Below are 25,464 nucleotides of genomic sequence, written 5' to 3'. Positions count from 1 at the left end.
CTCTCAAATTTTATTCGCGACTTAATTTTTCAAATTTGACGTTGTATAGTCAAGCTACTCCTTTTATCAGTTGTTAAGGTTCAACTTCCTCTTGACTCTCTGAGTTGCAATTCATATATTCCATTAGCGAGATATGATTTCCAGCAAAAAATACAATTTCTTCAGTCTAAGAACTTTCTTACAGCACATCCCATTTTCTGTAAGACTTTTATACTGTTCTAGAGGACTAAAAGACCGACCTATCTAAGAACATTATGAAAAGAACGAGATTAAACAAATATGAGATGCAGAATCAACATATTAATCCAGATAAAGGTTAAAAGTTCCCTTCAAGAGCTTATCTTCTGACCCTGACAAGTGTTAGGGATATATCATGATTGTAAGGAAAAAAAAATCAATACTACATATTTTACACGATTCTAGTAAACTAATAGCATACAAATGGTTGCACTGATATGATAGCAATGAACATGGACAACCTATTGGTTCCGAAAGTCTACCAGCAAGTAGAACATATTGTCAGTTCAAAAAATATTCTGCCATCAGAATCCAATTCTATATCAATGGTTAAGAAATTATCAAGAAAGTTCAAGGCTTCCAAGCCTGGTACATGAGAGAATAACAATGAAAAAGGTAAGCGAGCAAGGAGCATAATGTGCTCAGCAAAGTTCTACAATACAGAAAAGTATAACTGGTATGCATCATGGACTGCTATGCATCATGGAAAGATCTTAAGATACTTTCGTCACCTGCTGATGGGAAATCGGTGCGACGCAATAGCTGCTACACCTGATCATAACAAAATGGTTCAACTCCCATTTTTGTTCTTCGTTCTATCCGTTCCCTATGCAAGTTCAAATATGAAAATAGTGGTTAGATTGAGATGACCCTAAATGATGATATTCACATGAAATGTACACGTGACAGGATCGAACTTCATCCATACATACATGCACAGATATAGGCCTGAGAAGTTCATGTTACCTCATGGCAAACAAATGTTTCCTTTATTTGTTAAACATTGATCTAACTTACATCTTAGTTTATGCTATCACACTCTTCATATAGAATTGACTGCTAACAAATACTAGCATTCAAGTTCCAGTTAATAATTTGCATTTAAAAGTTTAAGATAGAATTAAAGAAAAAAATGGTTAGGGTTCCTCCAACTACAGGATTTGCCAAAATGAATTTATCCTCCCAAACTCGAGCTTTATACTTCAGTTTAAAGAAACTTCTTCACGCCAAAATTTCTTTCCTTTTCCTCTCCTACAACTCTACCAGTGACCAGTTGCAATATTAATCACATCAAAGAAGTTCAAGCCTCAGCCAATACTAAAGTGAGCATGCCTCTTTGCATCACCTTTTCAAACTATTTATGTCTCTATTAAGTGTCGCGAAATTTGGTCAACAGATGGCTCCAACAGATAGAACTTAGAAAAGACCCCCTTACTTCAAGCTCCAAGTACCAAAACAGAGATACTAGACTAGGGGCTAACAAGCGTTGGTGCAAATAGTTTGCAGAAGCTTGCGAAATCAAAGACCTTCTCCAGATATGATATGGCATTGGTATCTAAATCTAAATCACTGAATTGTAACAAAGCTAAAGACGTTCTAATTCCCTGTTGAATCCACTATTCTTAGCAATACACAAAACAAAGCATAACAAATTAACATTATTTCATACCTTCATTCCATTGAGGCTTTTGCTCCAACCTCCTTGAGCTTGGCAATGATGGCCTCAGCCTCCTCTTTTGTCAAACCCTTCTTCAAGACCGTTGGCACCTTCTCCACCAAGTCCTTCGCCTCCTTCAACCCCAAGCTCGTGAAAGTTCTCACCTCCTTTATCACCTTGATCTTCGCCGCGGCGTCGAAAGCATCCAGCTTCACGTCAAACACCGTCTTCTCTTCCTTCTTTGCTTCCTCTCCGGCAGCACTAGCGCCAGCACCACCACCTCCCTTTGCCGCACCTTTTCTCAGAGCACCCTTCAATCCCCCGAGCTCCATTCCCGGGGTCATCAGCATCATCAACGGTAACTCGTTAATTCCCTTTTTCTTCTGCATAATCTCCACCAGGTCCACCACTTCCATTAGCGTCAGCGCTGTGAGCTCGTCCACGATCAACGAAACCTTCTCGGATTTCACGACCGGGTTCGAATCCTGGGAAGAAGACTCGGTGCTGAAATTGCGCGCCAAGATCGCAGGACGAGATTGGAGCTGCGATTGGTGGTTGGATTTAGGGTCCTGTATTAGGGTTCTTCGGATTTGTTGTGATACGTGTAGGAATCGCGAACACCTCATTCTTTCTTCTTTCTGGTGTAGGATAATTGAAAGGTTAATCGAAGAACATAACTCTAACCGAATCGTGAAGTTGAATTTCTTTTTCTATTTTTAATTTTGATTTAATGAAGCTGAATTTAAACCTAAAATGCACAAAGTTGTTGGAAGAATTTCAGGTGATTTAGAATCTCTGGATTTCGGCCATAAACCCTATGGGGAAGACGATGGTAGTTGATTTTACGTCTTTACCCCTGTGCTCATGTTTTTGGATCTAGGCCCAGTTCTCACGTTGGGCTAGATTTTCTTTTTTAGCACACATCTCAGGACAGAAGTCCATAAAAGAATAATTAAAAAAAAAAGGCAAGAAAAGAAGCTATATCTTTATATCATTATATGTGACTTTAAATTATGGATATAAAGTTGGCGATATAACATAACCGCTAAACATTTTAATTTATTTTATAGAAGAGGCTTCGTTTATCGTTTTATAAAAAGTAGAGGAACAATGTATATAGTGCACAATGGTTTAAAAAAAAAGATAAATTCAAAATTAAAAATAAAATTTTTAATTAATTAAATAATTATTATAAGATTTTAAAATTTGAAAACATTAGAATTAGCACCTAACCCACTATGTACAGTTACACATTTACATATTATACGTTTTTTAATTTTCACTCCATCCCCAGCGGCATCAGTTTCTTCTGGAATCGTCATCATCGTCATCGCAAAGGTCTTGACACCACCACTCCCTCACCATCGGAGCAGGTTCTCTTCTAATCCTGGTAGTGATGCCGTTTTGCCCCTCTCACCAGCGTCGATCTCTTCCACCTTTGCCAACTATTTCTCATTGAATGACACCATATTACGATGGAAATTTATGGTGTCGCAGCAGTACCAAAATTTCCTCGACAAGACGATGTTGCACATGCTCCGCCGCTGGATTGGTTCCTTGATCATTGCTTGTATCTACATTCTGCGTGTATACTTGAGCCAAGGCTTCTACATCGTCTCCTACGGCCTCGGAATCTACATGCTCAACCTCTTCATCGGCTTTCTTTCTCCTCAGATTGATCCCGAAATTCAGGAACTCTACAACAGTGCCACTCTCCCCACTATGAATTTCGATGAGTTCTGTCCCTTTGTTTGCCGCCTCCCTAAGTTCAAGTTCTATTATTCAATCATGGCTAGTTCAGGATGGTCATTGTTATTTTAATTTTATGTGAATGGTTATTTGATTGGATTTGGTTTAGTTATATACAATTAAAATATGTTAGATGTTCAATTCACTAGATATGCTGATGATTATTTTTATCCTTAAGTGAATGGTTATTTTCACTAGAAGTGAGCGACGCCGTTCGTTTCCAGTCTAGAAGAGAGCAATACCAATGAGGGTCCTTGTTGACGAATCAACGGCGAGGAGGATCCCAACGACAACGTTGGGGGCTGGTTGGAGACCAAACGACGAAGGCGACGGTGGAGAATTTGGGAAAAAAGCTAGTACTTTAGTAAATTAAGGTATAATGAATGGTTAAAATTTTTTAATTATTGAATGAGATTTTTTTGTTAGATAATTTGAATAGAGTGTTTTTTTATTTTAATTTTATTGGGCCAAATTTTTAATCAATTATTCGATTTGTTCAAATTTTTCGTTATCTACTTATTTTATGATTGTTAAGATCCAAATCCCAAGTTAGGCTGGGTAGCGCATATAAAGTCCATTTAGAGTGTACATGCCTAAATAAGAAAATGTATCCTACAAAAAGAATCAAATAGAGGTTTTTTTTAGATCTTTTCGGTCATCAAAGATTATAAACACTAAAAGCATCTCAAGGTATCTTTTTTAAATTTAATTTTTATATCTCTTGAATCTCAAACTGACTTAATCGTTGGAGTCTTTGTAGACACTCACCTCTCATTCAGCTCCGAAGTAACAGGTGACTGATGACTTCACTTCTTAATTCCCTTGACTTCTCTTCTTAATTCCCTTTTAATACTGTAAGTAGTTCTAGACAATAACAATGATTTTCTTTTATCAATCTTCCCACGTATGGCCATCATTTCCCTGGTGTACAATAATGTACAACAAAACCATTTATATTATTTCGTACTCAATTAACTTTGTACTATATATATAATTGTTTTCTTGCGGCTAACAAGGTGAAAGCAACTCAAGTATATATAGAACATGACAATAACAAAGGGCAATTCTACTACGATAAACTCGGGTGTGAAACTTGCTAGTTGCTACTACTTTCTATCATTGTAATATAATGTGATATCTCCTACATTGACAATAATTTCTTCTCTGCCAATAAGGTCATTATTGTCAAGAAAAAAATATTCTTGAATAATAGACTTTTAATAATACACTCAAAAGAAAATTAATTAATGGGACCCATTGATAAAGTTCATGTGTATACTCCTTTCTTTTTTCTTTTGAATATATACAAATATGAAGTGTGAAAAGTGCCTATAAAAAATAATTGTCGCTGTCCGAAAGTAATAGTTAATTAGTGGCTATTTGGTCCCCCTCCAACACAAATTGTCACTTGGGTACCACAAGTAAGCTTGATGGATGACCAATAACTTATAAATTTACAATTATAACCTCATATAACATATTTATCATTTTAGATGGATAATGCTGATAATCAAATGACGAAAATAGGTCAAGATAGAGCACCAAAAAAGGAAAGAAGATAACCCTATTTATACTTGTGGTGAATATTGAATAATGAAATTTATATTGCTTGTTTTTATTTGATTAAGTCTAAGTCCTCGTGTTACATTAATTACTCCACGTTTTGGTTAACTAATAACTATGAATATTTCATGGGAATGATCTTTTACCTATGAGTTTGTTGTAATTATTGTTGAGGGATAATCAAGCTTTGACTTCCATTTAAAGTAAAATAATGTTTGGTATTTCAGCATCATTTCTATTTCCTAGCCATGCAGAAAGCATTAAGTGTGATTTTGATCACAAAATTAGTAAAAGACTTGACACATTGTTGAGATATATATATATGCTGGTTTTCTGTTAAGAGAAGATGTGCTACCACTTTTAATTTGACTAACTTTTCTGATTAATTAGCTAAAGATATATACACATCATTACATAAAAATAGAAAAATATCAGATTTATGGAAAATGGAACAAACTTTTGAGATATTACTGCAAAAAATAATGTTTAGAAAATAAAAAAATAGTTCAAACAATTAAAATTTATCTTATTTAATATTTATTAATTATTATTAAAATTAATAAATACTAAATAAAATAAATTTAAACTTGATAGGCTAAAGATTAATCCGTCGCGGATCTGAGCTCTATTTAAGAGTCTGCCGTTGACTAATGGGTTGCTACATGCACAAGACAAAATTCGAATCCCTGATACTTGTTTAAGCAGATGAATGAGCCGACCCCTCGAACAATCCAAATTAATTTTTGCTTGCACTTACAAACTATATTTAGATGCGATATTATTGAGAGATACAAGACTACTTTTAATACATTGATTGTTAATTTGAACCTTAGTTTATGCTTTAACAACTTTACAATTTGATATAAATGTATGTGTTCATTGATAGATTTCCTTGAAAAAAAAGGAACTAATAAATAAATTTTTTCTTCACCATTATGAAGATCGTTGTCTCTATATGAATATTTCACATTATTATTATTATTATTATTATTATTATTATTATTATTATTATTATTATTATTATTATTATTATTATTATTATTATTATTTAATACCCCAAGCAAGCATATTGCTAAAAGATAGAAAAGTACAACATGAAGTATTTAATTTTCTTTTTATCATGTGCGAATCCAAGAATTTGCAGAGAGGTTGATTGGGCCTAAATAGCATGACGTATTGGGAAAAAACAACCCTATATATTTGCCAATTGCTTTGCAACTTGATAAATAAACATCATATCCGGCAAGAAATGAGTGCACGTGGTGGTACAAATGCTAATAATAATAGCCTCCTTACATTTACATTTAACTCTTATTGATATATATATGTGGAAGAGAATGAAATAACCATTCAATTCATTTCAATATATAGCTATCTACCTCAACAACAACGTTAGCATATATAGATATAGCCATAGCCATAATTTATGCTCCACTTTTTTTCTTAGATTTTTGTTCAGTTTCTTCAAATTTACGGTTTACACCAATTTGTTCTTTAAGGTCTCAATTTGAGATCGAATTTCGGACATCATGTATAATACTTCTATAATTTTTTTCAATGCTAACTCAGCAAACACAATTCTCTTCTAAATATCAATTAGAATCTCAATAATCAAATTAATGCAAATCGTGAATCCAAAGAAAGAAATACCGTAGATATATAGTTGATATTTGTCTTTATGTATTGTTTTTTGAAATTTATATAACAAGAAATAAACGAATAAGAAGAAATACATGTGTTGGAATAAGATTGTCTTAATTAATTGAATGAAGAAGCTAAGCTCAAAGGGTCATCACATGGCTGAGCAAGCAAAATAAATAATGGCACAATGAACGTAACCATAGATGTTTGAATGGGTCAATTTGTCAATTGAAGAAGATGATGATAATAATAATAATGATGAAAAGCATAATCATTAAGTTTCTATTGAGAGATCCTGCTCTATTAGCTGTAGGGGACCCCGGTGCTGATGAAAGTCTATAGTCTAAACAGGAGCATGTACAATCATTGGGACCCTTTATGTTCTTTTTTTCCCCTTTCTTTTATAGTCTAAATAGACCATATTGCAAGCGACAAAAACCAATTCTAACACGAGAAAAATCAAATTGTTATAATTTTTTTTTCAAAATTTATAATATTTTTAGTTTTAGTTTTTTTTTCTATCATACTTGATTTATTAGTATCTGTATTTTATAAAGGTTTAATTACTCTTTTGGTCCCTATAGTTTAGTTGAATTTTTAATCAATTCTACTATGTTATTAACATGGATCTGCCAACTTCTGCCAATTTTATTGGACTGGATCCATCAAACAAAAAAAAATTCAATCATCCCAGTTTATCCTAATTCAAAATTTTTCTTCACCCTTTGCTAGCTTTGCATTTAGTCAATCTTCACCATCGATGTATATTTTCATTCCCCCTCCTCCGTTGCTGAACCTCCCTACTTCGAAGACGCGTTGCTAACCTCCTTCCAACGCCGTTTCCGTCCACTTGTGGAATGTTGCCTAGCGCCGCCTCTGCTCAAACCCGCGACGTCGCACCGCCACCACAATTATTTTGCTGGGACACGTGCAATCTGCCATTACCCTCACAGCGCGCCGATGCTTTTTCCATCTTTTGTTGCGGGCTGCTGCTGCTCCTTCACTCCATTTTTCTCCAAGAAGTTAGTAGATGCTTAGGATTTTATCTAATAGATGATTCTTTGCACTGTCCTAGGATTCGTAAACTAGGATTAGTAGTTCAATTGAGGTGTTCTTTAATTTTTGTTGAATAACTGGATGTTTCTATTTTTAATGAAGTTTACATGTTTGACTTGCTAATTTGAACTGATTTTTTCATGGTATTGGTTTTGCCTATGATGCTGATTAATTTCTTAAAGGTTATTAAAAAGTGCTTCCTTTTCTACTGTTAGTGTATACTAAACCGAATTATTTTCATTTAGTAATTTACTGGCATCCTTTGAATAAGCTAGTTATGTTGAGTTCTTCTTATTCAGAAACCTCTGTGTTACTGTATTCATGCAATAGACATTGATTTGTCTTTTTTGGACCTTTTTCTAATGAATGTGTCCTCTTTTAAAACTTACTTAAATGTGCCTTTTGTTAGATATATCTTTAACAGAGGTGTCTTCTGTTTCAATTTTATTTTTATGCACTTTTTCATGGTTCAGATTATACGTAATGTTGTGAGTAACTAAATTTAATTGGTTTATCTCAACATTTTAAGTTTTTTATTTGATTAATGGATGTTGCTATTGAATGGTTTTATGTCTTGTTGTTGTTGTACCTTATACTTAATTGATGCTTCCATGGTGGTTTGAGAGTTTCTAAAAAAAGAAAACTTGAGACTTAGATTATTTTTTTGCCAAATTAGTCTTGTTTTAAAATTTATTGATTTATAGGCTTTGAATGGTCTCAATTATGTAAAAATATTTGAAGTTGCTCTTGGTAGTGAGATTATGTTTCTCTTGTTTTTTTTTTAACTGTGCGTCTAGTTGAAATGTGATTAATGGATAAGCTAATTTTTTAGAACTACATGTGAGTGGTTATTTTTTGAGCTGTAATTCTATTTTAATCTAGTATTAATCGGGGTCTTTTATTGGATGTGTTTTTAATAGAGGTGTCTTTTGTTTTCATGATTTAGATTTTACGTGAAGTTGTCAGTAACTGAATTTAATTAGTTTCGATCAATGTTCCAAGTTTTTAGTTTGATTAATGGATGTTGCTATTGAATGATTTTATGTTTTATTGTTGTTGTATCTTGTACTTAGTTGATGCTTCCACGGTGGTTTGAGAGTTTTTGAAAAAGGAGAACTTGAGACTTAGATTATTTATTTGTCAAATTAGTCTTCGTTTAAAATTTATTGATTTATAGACTTTGAATGGTCTGAATTATGTAGAAATATTTGAAGTTTCTCTTGGTACGAACATTATGTTCCTCTTGTTGAATTTTTTTATTGTGTGTATAGTTGAAATGTGATTAATAGATAGACTAATTTTTTCATAACCATATGTGGGTGGTTATTTTTTGAGCTATGATTCTATTTTAATTTAGTATTAGTTGAATTTTTTGCTTTTGTTAAAAACTTGTTTAAAACTTATATGGATGTGTCTTTAAAATATGTCTTCTATTTAAAACTTATAAAGATGTGCCTTCTGTTTAAAACTTGTTTGAATGTGTCTTTAATGGATATGTCTTTTATTGGATGTGTCTTCTGTTTAAAACTCGCTTGAATATGTCTTTAATAGACGTGTCTTCTGATTAGAACTTTGATGTTGCTTTTTCAGGCCTAGATTTTTCTTCTTTGTTGAACTTATTAGTGCGTGTCTCTATTGAGACTCTTGTGAAATTTTTTTTTGGTATGGATGTGTCTTCTTTGTTAGGACATTGGTGTGTCTATTTTGTATTTGTTAAACACTTGCACTATTGCATTACAACTTTGTCATCATTTTTCTTTTTCTTGTGTGTTTATAGGGGAAGCCTTCTCAAGATCAATGCTTTGTGCGGCCATCTGGCATGGAGGATGTTCCCGTGTATGCCAAGGTCTCTTTACAAGAAGCAGCAGATAGCCTAGCTAACTCCATGGCTAAATTTGTGGACCAATTCTTGGATTGACGTGACTCTTCTCTGCGTCCAATATATATATAAGAGCTTGATTTTTTAAAGTTTTGTAATTTTGAAGAGAGAAAAAATTCTTAAGAACTTTATTTTATAGAACATTTTACCAATTGCTGAGATGACTCTAAATCAAGTGATTATCCATTATCTTACATGAATATGTTATATCTGTTTTTTCAATCCTTTGCATTTGAAAAAAAATTCTATTGCGATATATTAGAACCAACTAACTTTATCACATAAATTAGCAACATTAAGCTTATTATACTGTTTTAGTAGAAAGATTATTATTAAAGAGATTGTGAAAAACGTAACTATAGTCTATAATTTACCTAATTACTTCATAGAATTCTAAATTATTCATAAGATACTTTATGAATTTGTATTTGCCAATATGGGCTTCACTAGCGTATTCATGGCCAAAGATAATACACAATGCTACCAGAAATTAACCTCAAGATTTTACTGTCTACTTAAAAGTAACATTGGTTATGAACTATATATTATTACAAATCGCCCCCTAAACAGAATTCAAAATGTACTACTTGCACAAGTAATTCATACTCAACAAGCACAAGCCTTGTCAAGTGCATCCAAAGATACCATAATTTTGGACTATTATAATCCTTAATTAGAAAGGTAGGCTTTGCTTCTATCAGTAAATGCTCTGCGTTCCGTTTGGTTATACCAATAACAAGCATCCCATCAGCCACTCTACCTTTGATCCGTGAGACAGAATCTTATAACAACAAAATAGAATGAAAGTCAAATGCAGAAGTTGAATTATTGATACCACAATCTAATAAGATTTAGGTAAAGAACAAAAATTATTATGGCATAGAAGAATACAGACTTCAAATATAAATGTGAGATCCTTTGATGCTTTAAGAGCTTTAAGACCTTTAAGGTAGAAGCTGAAGAGACTAACTACTCTTTTATGAAAGGCATAAACTGAAGAATACAACTCCAACCATATAACCAATCATATCTAATTGCTCATGGAAGATAAATAACAAAAAAAAACTAGAATTTAATTTTCAACGTAAAAAAAATAACATCCACAAATTAAGGGATCATACATGCTTGAATTCAATTTTCAATCCAAAGAGAGCTACATTTCAACACAAACAATGTATATTACAAACTTGAAAATATTACATATACTTTAAGATAATCACAATTTATGTCAATTAAAAAAAAGACCATAATAGATTGACAATTAAAGAGTTAAAAACACATTCTAAAACCTAAAACTTTCAATCTAATTTATAATATTCACATCTTTAATTCGGCCAAATTTTTATGATTTTTGACGGGGCAACAACTTTACAACAAAGGTCGAATCATATTCCAAGAATAATTGCATACCTAAATTTTCATTAGCAACAATATGACACAAATTCAACAAATAGTGCAAATTCCAAAATGAACCAACAACCAGAAAAAAAAATCATAAATTTTGACACAGATCCATCATCTGCCACATTCATCATCATAGTATATAATAGAAACAACATGTATATTGGAACAACCAAAACAATTAAAAAAGATTGATTTTTAAATTAAATTAGAGAAAAAAGAAGAAAATTGGGAAAGAAAAAAAATAAAAAAGATGAATTGGCTCACCGGAAGCAAGTAGAAAAGGATTGAGAAGGCAGATACGAGAGAGAGGGAGTGCGGTGCGGTGGTCGGCAGCGACACAAATCACGAGGGAAAGGGTGCTACATTGGTCCTGCGGAGGAGGAAACAACACATGCAGAGAGTACGTTGTGGTAACGGGGGTTGGTTGCAGAGGGAACGGGCATTGCGTAAAAGATCGTCGAGGTAGAGACCGCGGCGGCGCAAATGCGGGCTTGGCCTTGGGTATGTGAGTCATGAGCGGAGAAGATATGATAGGAGAACGGGAGAGTAGTGACGTGCACGGTGCATTGTAGAGGAGGGGATGCGGCGGTTTGCATGATGGGAGCCACGACACTTCCGAAGCTGCGATGAAAAGGAGCGGAGACGTTTATGAAGAGGTTTACTATTTTCTTAATCCTTATATTTCAAATTCTATTTAATGCTAATTATTTAAATTTTATTTTTTCATTTAAATTAATAATTAATTATTGTTGATAAATCTTGGCAGACTCTAACTTGGTTATGAATACTTTTCTATTTTTAATTAGGTTCCTATAGTTTTTTTCCTTTCAATTGAGTCCCTATACCATTTTTTTGTTTTAATTGGGTCCTTACAGTGACAAAAAAATAATTGAAGTAACGGAATATTCTGTTTCCAAATTGGATATACCCAGTTACAAACATTTTTTGTAATCCTCAGTATATTTACTTATTTTATATTATCGAAATTTCCCTTACCTTAATAAAGGAATAACCCTTGATCTTCAGTAATGAAAAAATAACCCTTACTCTTCATCCCTTTTTCACTGAGGCAAAAAAAACCCTTGCTCTTCACCCCATCTCCGTTTATGATTGTTCGATAACACGTTTACATCCGACATTGTGTGATCAAGGTTTAGGGTTACTTTATCGAAGGAGCTACTGTCGTCGTTGTTGCAAAGGTACTAGTTACAATTTTTTCCATTCTTCACTCTTTCAAATGTTGCTGAACGTTATGGCGTTAAAGTGATTGGCGTTGTTGGTGATGTTTGATTAGGGGATGATTAATCAACATTTTTCATTTTTTGTTGTGTAGCAATGGGAGAATCAGAGTTCACAATAGAGCTTTATCACGGAGGAAAATTTATTGACACGGGTCATGGACTAGAATATTTAGGTGGGTTGGTTGTGGAAGACCTGCATTATCAACTAGATGAATGGTCTCTGCAAGAGATAGTGAGTTTGCTGAAGGGTCTAGGCTACAAGGGTTATGCGAAGCTATGGTGGAACGAACTTAGAGTGGACTTGAAGTTAGGTCTCAAAGAGTTAAAGTCAGATTGGGATGCCGTTAGAATGGGTAGGGCTTTAGTTACTGATTCTATCAAGCATGGTATAGTGTATGATGTTGATGGTTACAGAGAAGGTAATGGGGTTGAAATCACATCAATGGATCCAGATGATGTCCCAGATGAAGGCAAAGATAGTGGACTGATAGAAGTAGAAGTCGATGCTGAGTCAGAACCCTCTACTGAGAAGGATATGTTTAATGACAGTGCTGATGATGGTGAACATGAGGATTACTTTGGGTTTGATGTAGAGGATGGTGTTGATGGTGGACAATCAAATGCGTTTGGTGAATTCAATAGCCTGCTAAATCAAGAAGGGACAACAGATAGGGGTGCTGAGGATAATGAAGCTGCTGGAGAGATGGATGAACAAGTTGGAGACATTTCGAATGGTTATGAGACTGAAGACATAGATAGTTACGAGGGAGATTCTGATGACATGATTAAGAAAAAAAGGTTTTCTAAGTATGATGAGGCAGAAATGTGTAGTTGGAGTTCAGAATACTGTCCCAGTTTAAAGATGCAAAGAAGGAGCATGCCTTATTGAATGGAAGAGACGTTAGGTACAAGAAGAACGACAAGTTGAGGTGTAGAGTAGTGTGTAAGGGAAAAAAAGAAAAGTGCAAGTGGACATGCTTTGCAAGTAAGGTAGGAGGGTCTGATTGTTTTACGATAAAAATCTTGAAGGGCAAGCATACCTGTGGGAGGAATTATAGTGGTAGGCTTGCTTCTAGTGAGTGGATATCAAAAAAGATTGTCAACAACATTAGTCGTGGAGAAGAGATGCGGATGGCCACTATTATTCAAACAATTCAGGATAAGTATATGGCTAATGTTAGTGTAGGAAAGGCTTACTGGGTAAGGAGAAAAGCAAAGAAAGAAGTACATGGAAGGGCCATACTATAATATGCCAAATTGTAGGATTATTATGCTGAGATTTTAAGAAAAAATCCGGGGTCCAAGCTTAGTATTATTGTGGATAGGCCATCTTTAACATACCAACCGAGATTTATGAGGATGTATATGTGCCTCGATTCCGTGAAGCACAGCTTCTTGGCTGGTTGTAGGCCGATTATAGGAGTGGACGGGTGTCACTTAAAAGGGGACCATGGTCAATAGTTACTAGTTGCAGTAGGGAGGAATCTTAATGACAATTATTTTTCAATTGCAGTTGCAGTAATGGAGGCACAGTTAGGGATGGTTCCTTGATTTGTTGCTGGATGATATCGGAAATCAAGAAGATGAGTTTTCATGTCAGATCAACAAAAAGTAAAGATAATATGACTTATGATTCTAAATATTTCATTCTACTTGCATTATTTTTCTTGATTGAATAATGATACTGGATACTGTTGTTTGTTATTATAGGGTTTGATGCAAGCTTTTGTTGAGATGGAACCTTCTGTTGAGCATAGATTGTGTTTAAGGCATCTGTATGCCAACTGTAAGATGGCATATGGTGGAGGGACAGTTTTGAGGGATCTAATCCTATCCATTGCAAAAGCTACCTATGTGAAAGAATGGGAGAGAAGAATGAATATGCTCAAGGAGAAAAATAGAGATTGTTATGACAAACTGATGGGAGTGGACCCAAAGTTTTCAGGGTTAAACCTGGTTGACCAAGAATGGTGCAGATTAGAGAACCTGATGAAAATAGATCTCAAACGAAGTATAGAAGGACGGGTACCTCTGTGACTTGCAGCAACTGCGGCCAGTATGGACACAACAGGAGGCACTGCCCAAATCCTATTGTCTTAGGTACATCTTATTTTGTTGTTGTTTCATAATTATTGTTTGCACCGGTTCTTTTTTGTAATGTTGTTGGGTTTTGATTGAACTTGCATCAGCTTCTGAACCCGCTGCTGGTGAATCTGATGTTGCAACTGACTCAGCTAAACTTGGATCTGGTGCACATGCTGCTAGAGCTACTGCAAGGGTGAGAGACAGAGGAAGAAGTGCGAGACTGGGTAGAGAAAGGGGCAGAGGAAAAGGAACTATTATCACATGTACTTCTAGGATTTGTTGCTGCATTCTAGACGATTGAAAATGTTCTTTTATGAAATGATTTAACCATTAAACTTTTGTTCCATCAGCATCTGCACCAACTACTGTTGCTGTTCAATCTGGTGCTATAAATGGCACTACTGTTGCTGAATCTGGTGCTGCAAATGGCACTGCTGCTGCTAAATCTGGTGCGGCAAATGGCTTACCTATTACTACTGCTGAATCAGCTACCGGATCTACTGCAAGGGGGAGGCAGAGGAAGGGGTGTGGAACTTAGTAGTGGAAAAGCAACTATTGTCACATGTACAATTATATTTTGCTATTTCATACTACATAATTGAAACTGCTGAATGATGGAATGAACTAAAAATTTTGATGTTGTTATATTAGCCCCTGCACCAACTACTCTTGCTGCTGAATTTGGATATACCAATGTGTCACCCCTTGCTGGATCTGGTTCTGCAAATGACTCACCCTTTACACGTCTACACACATGCTCAAATTAGAGGCGTAACCATTAGAAAACCTTAATCCTCTAATCCACTTACAAACATTTTGTCCCTGGTCCTCGTTAAAGCGAACTCCACCTTTTGTTTAGTCTACCACCTGTTATCAAGTCTCTTTAAGTTCAAATTTTGTTGCATGTAAATGTCCACCAACTCTAACCATGCCTTATCATTATCCTTTGTTTGCTCATCGTCCATTACTGTGTGTATGATATTATCAAATACGTTTTTTTCAATGTGCATCACATCAAGACAATGTTGAATCAAGTTGTATTTTCGATAAGGCAACTCCCAAAATATACTCTATTTAGTCCAATTATGCGCCCTGCCATACCCTGGAGGTCTCATACCTACCCTATTATCGACGATCCTTGGGATTCTACTAACCAACCTCACAAGTGCCTCTTGTTATTCAGTTGTATTCTTTTTGAATAAGTCCTTGTTGCGCCAAAAAGGATAATCCATGTCGAGAAATATTTAATGGAAATCAGACCACGAATTTTTACCGCCTTTTATAAACCAAAATGCCTTTTGTATCCTCCATACAAATGGGACATGCCATTCTGCCCTAAGTGGACCAACCTGACAATATCTCGTATGCAGGAAGTCGTTAATGGTCTACATCAACGCAACATGTAGTTGGAAGTTTGTCTTCGTTGAAATAAATATCGTATATTTCTACACCATGGATCCACAACTCCTTTAAGTCATCCACCAAGGGCTGCAAGAAGACATCTACTTTGGCCTTTGGATTTTTGGGACCAGGTATGATGCAAGTTAAGAACATGTATGGGTCCTTCATGCACATTTCGGGACTTGGGTTATAAGGTGTCACGACTACAGGCCAACAAGAGTATGCGTTACTAAAATTGAAATTCGGTGCGAACTCATCAGAGCACAAAGCTAGTCTAATATTTTTTGGCTCGCTCATAAATGTAGGATGGACCCGATCAAAATACATCCAGGATTCTCCAGGTAACAGATGCGACATAATTTCATCATCTCTCTTGTTGTTACTATAGCAGGTCATGTGAGAGGCTGAACTCATCGATGCATATAATCGTTTCAGCCTAGGGATTAAGGGCAAGTAGTGCATCCGTTTCATTAGATCTTTCTTTAACTAACGTTTACCAGTCTGTTCTCTCTCGACATGGAATCTTGGTGATTTACAGTATCTGCATTCAGCTACATCTGTATCCCTCTTGTAATATAGCATACAACCATTCAAATAACAATCAATTTTCACCAAATTTAGACCTAATTTCAAAACTAGCCTCTTTACTTTGGAGTAGTTTTGGGGGATGTCAGTGGTCTCGACAAGTACCAGTTCATTGCAAAGGGTGGCCCACTTATCAAAATACTCTTCTGTATGATTTGACTCTGACTTAATACTCATCATTCTAACACATGCAGACAACTTCGAATGAACGCACCCCTCGAACAACGGTCTCGTAGCAGATTCTAACAGATGATAAATTTTCTTTACCTTCGAGTTAGGCTCTTATTTAGCCTCTTCCAATTCCATAACACCTGTTGTATTAAATACCATCTTGTTGTATCTTTCGTGGTTACCCTTCCAAATTATTTCTTCCATGTATAGTTTTCTCACCACTCGAACCCTCATTGATCGACAATCGGACTTATTCAAATTCGAGGCAGATTGGTTAATTCCTTGCTCATCTACTTCTCCATGTTTCATCCATATCTAATACCCATCCTTGAATAATATTATAATATTATTTGATATACTTTAATTAAAAACAGGAGATAACTTAAACCGGGCTCACAGTCTACTAGTGCAAGTTAACACCAGCACTCTCTGATGACTCTAGCAATGTTAATACCTCATCATATATCTTCTATTCATAATTTCATATGATTATCATGTTACTAGTATCATTTATACTAGTAAAGCTCACACTTATCCTTTATTAGTGTAATCTAAAATATCTAGTTTTAGTAATAATCTCTAGAATGATATTTTATTATTAAATTTTGATGACTCATCACCTTATAACACATGGCACTCCCAGGACCAGCCACCACATGCTTCCTTTCCTCCTCTCCAAGTTAGGATTTCTTGAGAGCAAAGTAAGAAAATACTTATGTTCTAATACAACTAATTTTAGTAATTATCCACCTGAGACATTTTTCCAACCACCTCCCAAACTGGCCAATCACCATGAAGCATGCCTTTCCCCATTCTCCAAGTCACTTCTCATCTGCACATTTCCTTCCTTCATGGCCGAAAATCAAAGAGAAGAAAAGAGAGAAAACTCCATGAATACTTGATCTTCCAAGCTTGATTTCTTTCACACCAAAACTCAAATAAAAATTTTGAACCGATTAAAGTGATCCTCTCTTCTTTTTCTTCAAAAACATGTGATTTATCATGGCTCAAGTTCAAGTGACATGGCTACTCTTCCTCCCTCTTTGGTTTGGCCTTAAGAAAATTAAGTTAAACTTGTGTTTTCTTGATGTTCTTCTATAGATCTCTTGCTTAACTTGACTTGTGGGCCAAAAAACTTCATTTTCAAAAAGTTTAAGGTGAAGACAACCTTCTTATATGGCTGCTGAAGTTTTGGTTAAGCACGCTTCATGAGATTTAAGGTTGTTCTTAATTGTATTTAGGAGGAAAAATGAGCTAGAAAAGCTTTAAGGTGCAGCCGATTTTCGGAGCTTCAGAGAAAGGTAGGGTTTAGTGAAATTAATATTGATTAATTGTGTTTAAGTTGTGTGATTGTTGTATGGTTTGGTTCTGCTTGAAATTGATTGTTTATATGAGTGATTTTTGGTAAAAATTTGATGATATTCAAGTTATGAATTTGTGTTCTTGGTGCAGCTGGAAACCAAAACCTTAATCCTCAAATTAGTAATGAAATTGTGTTAAAATCAAGTGGAAAACATGGGGATATGGTAGCTGCAATTTTATTTTGAATTTTAGAAAAGTTCAGTTACCGAAAAGATTGAAAAACGGGTCAGAATCAAAGAAAGAATTTGAATAATTTATGAAAGGAATATTTTCAACAAGGGTGTGGATACCCTGCCTTCTGTAACAAACTGAATTCTCATGGTTTCCTTCTGCTCCTCGAGAAGGATGTCAAATTTTAGGTATTTGATAAGGGGAGTCATCCATCTGAGGTTTAAGCCGGAGACAGGTAGGACATCTGATTTATTATCCGACTTCAAAACTGAGGGTTCCTTGAGAGTCTTTTGTATCAGAATTCTGTTATTTCCCCAGGCTTAGTACTTGCCAATTTAGAAAGGGCATCTGCTCGGCTATTAAGTTCCTAAGTTATATGTCGGACCTCTGTATCATTAAATTGTTGAAGATGCTCAAGTATTTTCTCTAGGTATCTCTTCATATTAGGATCTTTTGCTTGGTACTCTGCATTGATTTGTGAGGTTACTATCTAAAAATCACAAAAGACTACTACTTTAGTTGTCCCAACTTCTTTGGCAAGTTTCAGTCCTGCAATCAGGGCTTTATACTCGGACTGGTTGTTGGAAGCAGGGAATTCAAATTTCAAGGAAACCTCTATTTGAGTTCCTTCATCATTGACGAGTATGATACCCACACCACTTTCGACCTTATTGGAAGACCCATCTACATAGAGGTTCCAGGTCCTGGAAGTTTCAGTCTTATCACCTGTATATTTTACTATGAAGTCGGTGAGGCATTGAGCTTTGATGGCTGTTCGAGTTTCATATTTTCAAGTCGAACTCGGATAGTTCTATAGCCCGTTGCACCATCCAACCTACTATGTCTGTCTTCTGGAGTATCTGCTTAATGGGTTGATTCGTCTGGACTCTTATATTGTGTGCTTGGAAGTAAGATCGGAGTCTCTTGGACGCCACAATTAAGGTGTATGCAAATTTCTCTATATTTTGATACCTTAACTCTGGCTCTTGTAAGACTTTGCTAGTGAAATAAATGGGATGTTGTCTGAACTTATCTTTTCGTATCAGCGCTGACGCTACTGCCTTCTCAGCGACAGCTAGCAGCTAGGTACAACATGAGCTCTTTTCCTGTTTCTGGCCGGGTGAAAATGGGTGGTTGACTTAAGAATTTCTTGAATTCTTGAAAGGCTTATTCACATTCAGAAGTCCACTTAAATTGGCATCCTTTTCTAAAAAGTGAAAAAAAAATGGCAAGGATCTTAAAGCTGATCCTGCCAAAAATCAGGACAAAGCTACAAGTCGGCTATTCAGTTGTTGGACTTCTTTTTAACACATCGGACTCCTCATTTCTAGTATTGCTATGCACTTGTCAGGGTTAGCCTCGATCCCCTTTTGTGTGAGCATAAATCCCAAAAATTTTCTGCTTCTTCTGCAAAGGTGCATTTGGTGGGATTTAGTCTCATCCCATGTCTTCTTATAGTGCCAAAGATTTGGGAGAGGTCAGACAGGAGACTGGCATCATCCTTAGTTTTTATTAACATGTCGTCTACATATACCTCCATTAAGTTTCCGAGGTGAAGTGCGAACATCTTGTTCATCAACCTTTGATATGTGGCTCCTGCATTTTTTAATCCAAATGGCATGACCATATAGCAGTAATTCACTCTGGGTATTATGAACGACGTCTTCTCCTGGTCCGACTTGTACATCGGGATTTGGTTATATCCCGAGTAAACATCCATGAATGACAGGTACTGATACCCTGAGGAGGAATCCACCAAAGCGTTGATATTGGACAGGGGATATGGGCCCTTTGGACAGGCTTTGTTAAGTTGCTTAGATGGTGTCTCAAGTCAGTGGTTCCATCATATAGATGCATGTCTGGGCTTTTAAAGTTTCTAGGAACTCTATCCCTCATGATATCTTCGGTGAAAGGAACTTCTCCTCCCAACGAGGATTCTTCCCGAGTTATACGTGAGCTCTTTCCTCGAATGTCAAATTCCAGCTTTGTGAGCTTTTCCTCCAGCTCTCTTCGTCGTTTGATTTCTCTTTTTAGGTTTTTCTCTGCCTCCCGTTGTTGTTCTAACTCCTGTTCTAGTTATTCAAGTTGGCCATGATGTCCATGTAGCAACCCCATGAAATCAGTAGAATAAGGTTATTCTTCTCCTTCCGGGTGATGAACCTCGGAAGGGATCCTTCTGCGGTGGTGATCGTCTGAGGTGCCTTCACCGCATGGTTCCTCCGTTATTGGAGGAGGTACCATAAGAGCTTGGTCGTTGTTGATCGTGTCTTGGTACTCGAGATCCGATTCCAACGCTATGCTTCTGTCTTCAAAGTGGTCATCTGCCATGGAGTGTCGACTTTCAAGTCTCCGGCAACGTCGCCAATGTTTTGAGGGTTACCTGAAATTGGATCGTGTTTGGGTTGGACGTGAGGTCCAAGCTCTTAGTGAGGTGCTCTCTGACTTGGCCTGCATCAAACAGCCGTCGTCCGACTTGTTTGTGAGGAGATGGGGGTGGTACCTGCAAAACACTCTGATGTCTAAGTCAGCAAGGGTCTTAACAGGTTTTAGTATATTGGGACTTGAGTATACCTGAGGATTATCAGTGTATTTATAGGGAATGAGCCAATAACCACCATTGGAGTAGTTTCACTTCTGGTGGTGGATAACTGTCCCTTTATCTTAAGGTTGTTGAGATCTCTCTTCTAGAAATGGGTGAAAGATATGAGGGATAAGTTATAACTCCTTCAGGGGGAGTTATCACCCTATGGTGTTCTGTCCGACCTCTCAAGAAGTCAGTCATATAGTAGATATTTTTTGAATTTTTATATATTTTTTAGCCTGACTTGTATTTTTGGCCAGATATGAACAATAATCTTGATACTACTTTGATTAGTTAACTAAGTAATAATCTTAATAGACATGATCAACTAAGTCATTAAAAAATGAATAGTATTAAAAAATATCTTTGAGCATTCTACATCCATATTACAATAATATATATATATATATATATATATATATATATATATATATATATATATATATAATATTCCAAGTGGACTAATCTAATCTAACACTAATCTAATCATAGTTAGTTATAACAATTTTTCTTAAGTGGGCTAACACCTAACCATAGTTAGTTATTATAGACTCTTGTTCACTTCTTGATGATGACTCTATCTTTCATATATTTAAGTTTTGAATTTTATTAAGTATGGGATGAATCAGACGTGTACAATGTAGTGTGCTGGCCATTTTTAATAACATAGAATGAAATTATCCAAGTAGCATGATCCTACTTTTTTGGACATGAATGTTATAAGGTAGGGTAATCTATTTTTTAAAAAACAGAATCTGAAGCCTGATTCTTTAATTCATTCTCTTTTATTTTAGAAAAATTTTGGAAATAGCAAAAAGGGAGGAAATGTAAACAGAAACCAATAGTATACAATGTTTTGTGCATTTGTTTATTTGTTATTATGTTGTTTAGTGTTGCTTCCAGATATACATTGTTCTCTGTTTTAATATGTTTATTTTTTTGCTAGCAGGAGAACATGATATAAAAAAAATATTTTTCATAGCAAAATGAGATGGAATAAGTCTCATATATATATATATATATATATATATATATATATATATATATATATATATATATATATATATATATATATATATATATATATATATATATATATATATATATATATATATATATACTTTAGTTATCTAAATGTAATATTTTAATGTGTTCTGTATTTTTTGTAAACAAACTTTATCCGTGTATATATATATACTTTAGTTATCTAGATATAATATTTTGATGTGTTCTGTATTTTTTGTAAACAAACTTTATCCAATATTACATGTAATGGATAAATTATACCGTATTTTGATTTGTGTTGTTTAGACTAAAAATATATCTAGCTTATAATATAAATTTTATAATATAGATTTCTTGAATTTCTCATTTTTAGACTTATTTTGTGATTATCATAAATTTGGGATGCGATTATGTTTTTAAAAAATAAATCTTATAAAATAGAATAGGCTATGGCCACGGTTTTAAAATAGGATGTCCATAGATAAGACTATGATCACGGTTTTAAAGAAGAGTGACCATAGATAAGGCTATGGTCACAGTTTTAAGGTGGAGTGACCATAGATAAGGCTATGGTCACAGTTTTAAGGAGGGGTGACCATAGAGGCTATGGTCACGGCAAAAAATCATGACCATAGATAAGGCTATGGTCACGGTTTTAAAGTGGGGTGATTATAGAGGCTATGGACATGGCTTTAGGTGGGGTGACCATAGATAAGGCTATAGTTACAGTTTTAAGATGAGGTGACCATAAAGACTATAGTTCCAATTTTCTTCTTTTACTCAATACCTCCCCTGACTTTCTTGCCAGGAATTTAGTCTGCTTTCCTTATACTTTAAATATTATCTGGGAACTCTCGGGAGAAGATTTAGTAGCATTCTTATCCCTAGCACGGCTCTCGAAAGAAGAAGATTCGACTATTTTTCAACAATTTGATAAAAGGTCTCTCAAGTGTCCCGGTGAACGCAACATTGTGGACAAATTCTCTTAGTCGGTGCTCCATAATACGGCATCGTAACCATAGATTAGGCTATGGTCACGATTTTAATAAAGAGGTGACTATAGAGCAATCTATAGTAACGATTTTTATACGTGACCATAGATTAACCTATGACCACGGTAAAAAAATATAGTCTAAGATACCAGAATTTAAATACTACAACTGTAATCATAGAAACTGTGATCATAGATATAAAAAAAACTGTGACCATAGATCTATGATCACGGTAAAGTAAGTCACGATAAAAAAATTGTGACCGTAGATAAAAAACCATGACCAAAGAATTTTTTATATAATATTAATAGCCGTGATCAATTAAAGTTTGGATTTTTTTTGTCAAAATTTTAAATTTTTTTAATATTATTTTATCCTTCGAGTTATTCAAGGATGTTTTTGTCAGTTTTATAATTAACTTTTAGTCTTTTATGTATATACACACACAACATCCAACAGCACTAGTCGTCTTGGTTGGTTTGCACTAAAGTCCGTCCTCGACCAATAAGGAAAATAGAGTACTCTTACATGGTCACTTCTTAAAAATGGATAAGAGTCAAGTTGTGTATTCATCTAAATACAGTTTTGAAAATTGAATAAAATAAAATAAAATTTTAGCATGTATAGTGCTTTGATTAACTAAAGTTTATTATTAAAACACGTGTAATAATCATAGGTAGTTAAGAAGAAGAAGGAGAAGTCACAGCAGGGTGCTGCCAACTAGAAAAGCGGTTGGAAATTTTAATTTAGAAGAATGTGATGTTGTAAGGGAGCTTGGTGATCTGAACTAGACCTAGTACAATGTATTATCCTCGGAGTGCAATAGAAGGTGTTACATGGTTGCTGCAAAGGATGATGATTAGATGAGTAATCTGCGGTTCATAACAATTACTAACATATTTCTGACTTGTCCACTCGCAACTTGACACGTCTCATCTCACTATCTGATTGTGGTTTCACTCCAACAACCCCTGGTCTTAAATTGTTCCTGTTCCCCCAAATTTTATTATACCAAGATATCAAACTACTACAAGTTATTCAAACGAGGAAAAATCTATCAAGCTACCTAATTAAAGATGGGTTTGATTTTAATTATTGGTAGTGGAAAATATTTTATACAGTTATTTAATTATAAAAAAATCTTAAATAATTTTTATAATTATTTTAAAAGATAATGAAATTTTTTATAAAAAGATATATTTTTTAACTTTTGATTTTTATTTTTATGATTGATTAATTTTTTTGTTAATATTTTTCATCTGTTTAATGGAATAAGTCTATATGGTACGTTATACTATTAATTTATCTATTAAAAATCAATTAAGATTAACAAATTTTTTTTTGTTAGAAGTTTCATTGTCTTTTAAGAATAATTATCAAGACGGATTAATTTTTATTTTTATTTTTTTATTTTTTTAAATATATTAGCTAAATTTACTATGTAAAACTAAGAAATGTTAATAAATTTTAAATTATTTTTATTTATAAAAATTAACTAAAAAATATATTAGTGATTAACGTGTCATACAAGTATGTTTTGAAGAGAAATTATTGACAGATGAACTAATCAATCTCATGAAGTTAAATATCAAGGGTCGAAAAGAATTTTTTTTTGGGGCCTCACAGTCCTTCGAATAAATTATCAGAGACCCGATTAGGTATTCACTCTTAATTATATCTGTTAATTTAGATGATTACTTATAAGAAGACATACAATATAAAAGGTCACTATTTTTATTAAGGCAATGTTATGTAATTGTATTTTTTTGTTCACGGTATTTTTTAATTCGACAAATCAAGGACTAATTCATCGCAAATCTAAATTCTATATAAATGTATATACTTGTAAAACTGCTTTATATTAAGAGTATATTAAAATTAAACTTATTATAAATTAAGAAAAAGAAATTAAATTATGCACTTAGAAAAATTTATGTAACAATAATGCGCCATGTTTATGTCTTTTATTTCGAGGGTAATCGTAAAATATAATTAGCAAACCAATATAGGTAATAAAATTTGGAGAAATATAATGTTATCCCAACAGTTCAGTTAAAAAAATCACGGATTTTTTTTTTTAAAAAAAAAAGGGTAGATATACTCCTATTTTGTCTAATTCTAAGATTCTTTTTTTTTTTTTTCATGTACAGCGAATGCACTTTTTTCTGATCTTTTTTCCTTTTCATAGTTACCTAGCACAATAGGTTTTTTAAATTGAGTTCCTGGTGACATATCATTTTTTAGAAAGAAACTATTATAACTGTTGATCTCTTTCTTTCTTAAGAAAAAATAAACTCAAGCTAATGGGGTTAATAAATTGGAACGTGCGTAAGCATATCCTTTTTTAGACAAATCAATTAGGTATCTGATTCATCAGATGAGTAAATGTTTTGGCTTAAGTGCTTTTAGAATAATTGTTTTGTTTGGCTTATAATAATGCGTTAAGGACGAAAAATTGGATTCTTTCCCTAAATATATTATAATAAAAAATTTTTCATATACATATGAAAATTAACTATTAATATAAATTAATTATTATATATTTATATATATTAACTTATACATTTTAGTAATTAAATAATCAGTCGTTAAAATAATTAAATTTATTATAATTGACAAATAATCAAATTTATTAATAATATTATAAAATGTTTTAGAAGATATCAAATACATATTTTATATATACATTTATAAAAGTATAATTTCTCTATCTTCATTTAAAGGTCTCGAATTTGAATCTCACTCTTAATTTTAAAAAAATGAAAAAGTATAGGGTACCAATATATTATCTGCCAACTTATTGCTAATAATAATTAATTATTATATTTTAAATATATATATAAAGAGACACATCCAAAAAATATATCTATAAAGATACTTCTATTAAACACAATTATAAAAAA

General features: G+C 34.0%; 1 protein-coding gene across 1 annotated transcript; it reads right to left on the bottom strand.

Annotated features, from left to right (window-relative positions):
* Positions 1-523: 523 nt before the first annotated feature.
* Positions 524-2,625, bottom strand: LOC112709354 (uncharacterized). The gene is made up of 2 exons (XM_025761247.3): positions 1,688-2,625; positions 524-844 (listed from the first exon to the last, which is right to left on the bottom strand). The coding sequence occupies exon 1, from the start codon at positions 2,299-2,301 to the stop codon at positions 1,690-1,692; it is 612 nt and encodes a 203-aa protein (XP_025617032.1). The 5' UTR covers positions 2,302-2,625; the 3' UTR covers positions 524-844; positions 1,688-1,689.
* Positions 2,626-25,464: the final 22,839 nt, after the last annotated feature.

Source organism: Arachis hypogaea, chromosome 1 (genome assembly GCF_003086295.3).
Source record: "Arachis hypogaea cultivar Tifrunner chromosome 1, arahy.Tifrunner.gnm2.J5K5, whole genome shotgun sequence".
Taxonomy (NCBI): domain Eukaryota; kingdom Viridiplantae; phylum Streptophyta; class Magnoliopsida; order Fabales; family Fabaceae; genus Arachis; species Arachis hypogaea.
The sequence above is the reverse complement of the archived record's forward strand: the minus strand, read 5'-3'. Positions and strand labels throughout refer to the sequence as shown.

What these genes read in the sequence shown, in the direction of transcription:
- LOC112709354 (XM_025761247.3), bottom strand. Translation starts at nt 2,301, where the DNA reads ATGAGGTGTTCGCGATTCCTACACGTATCACAACAAATCCGAAGAACC.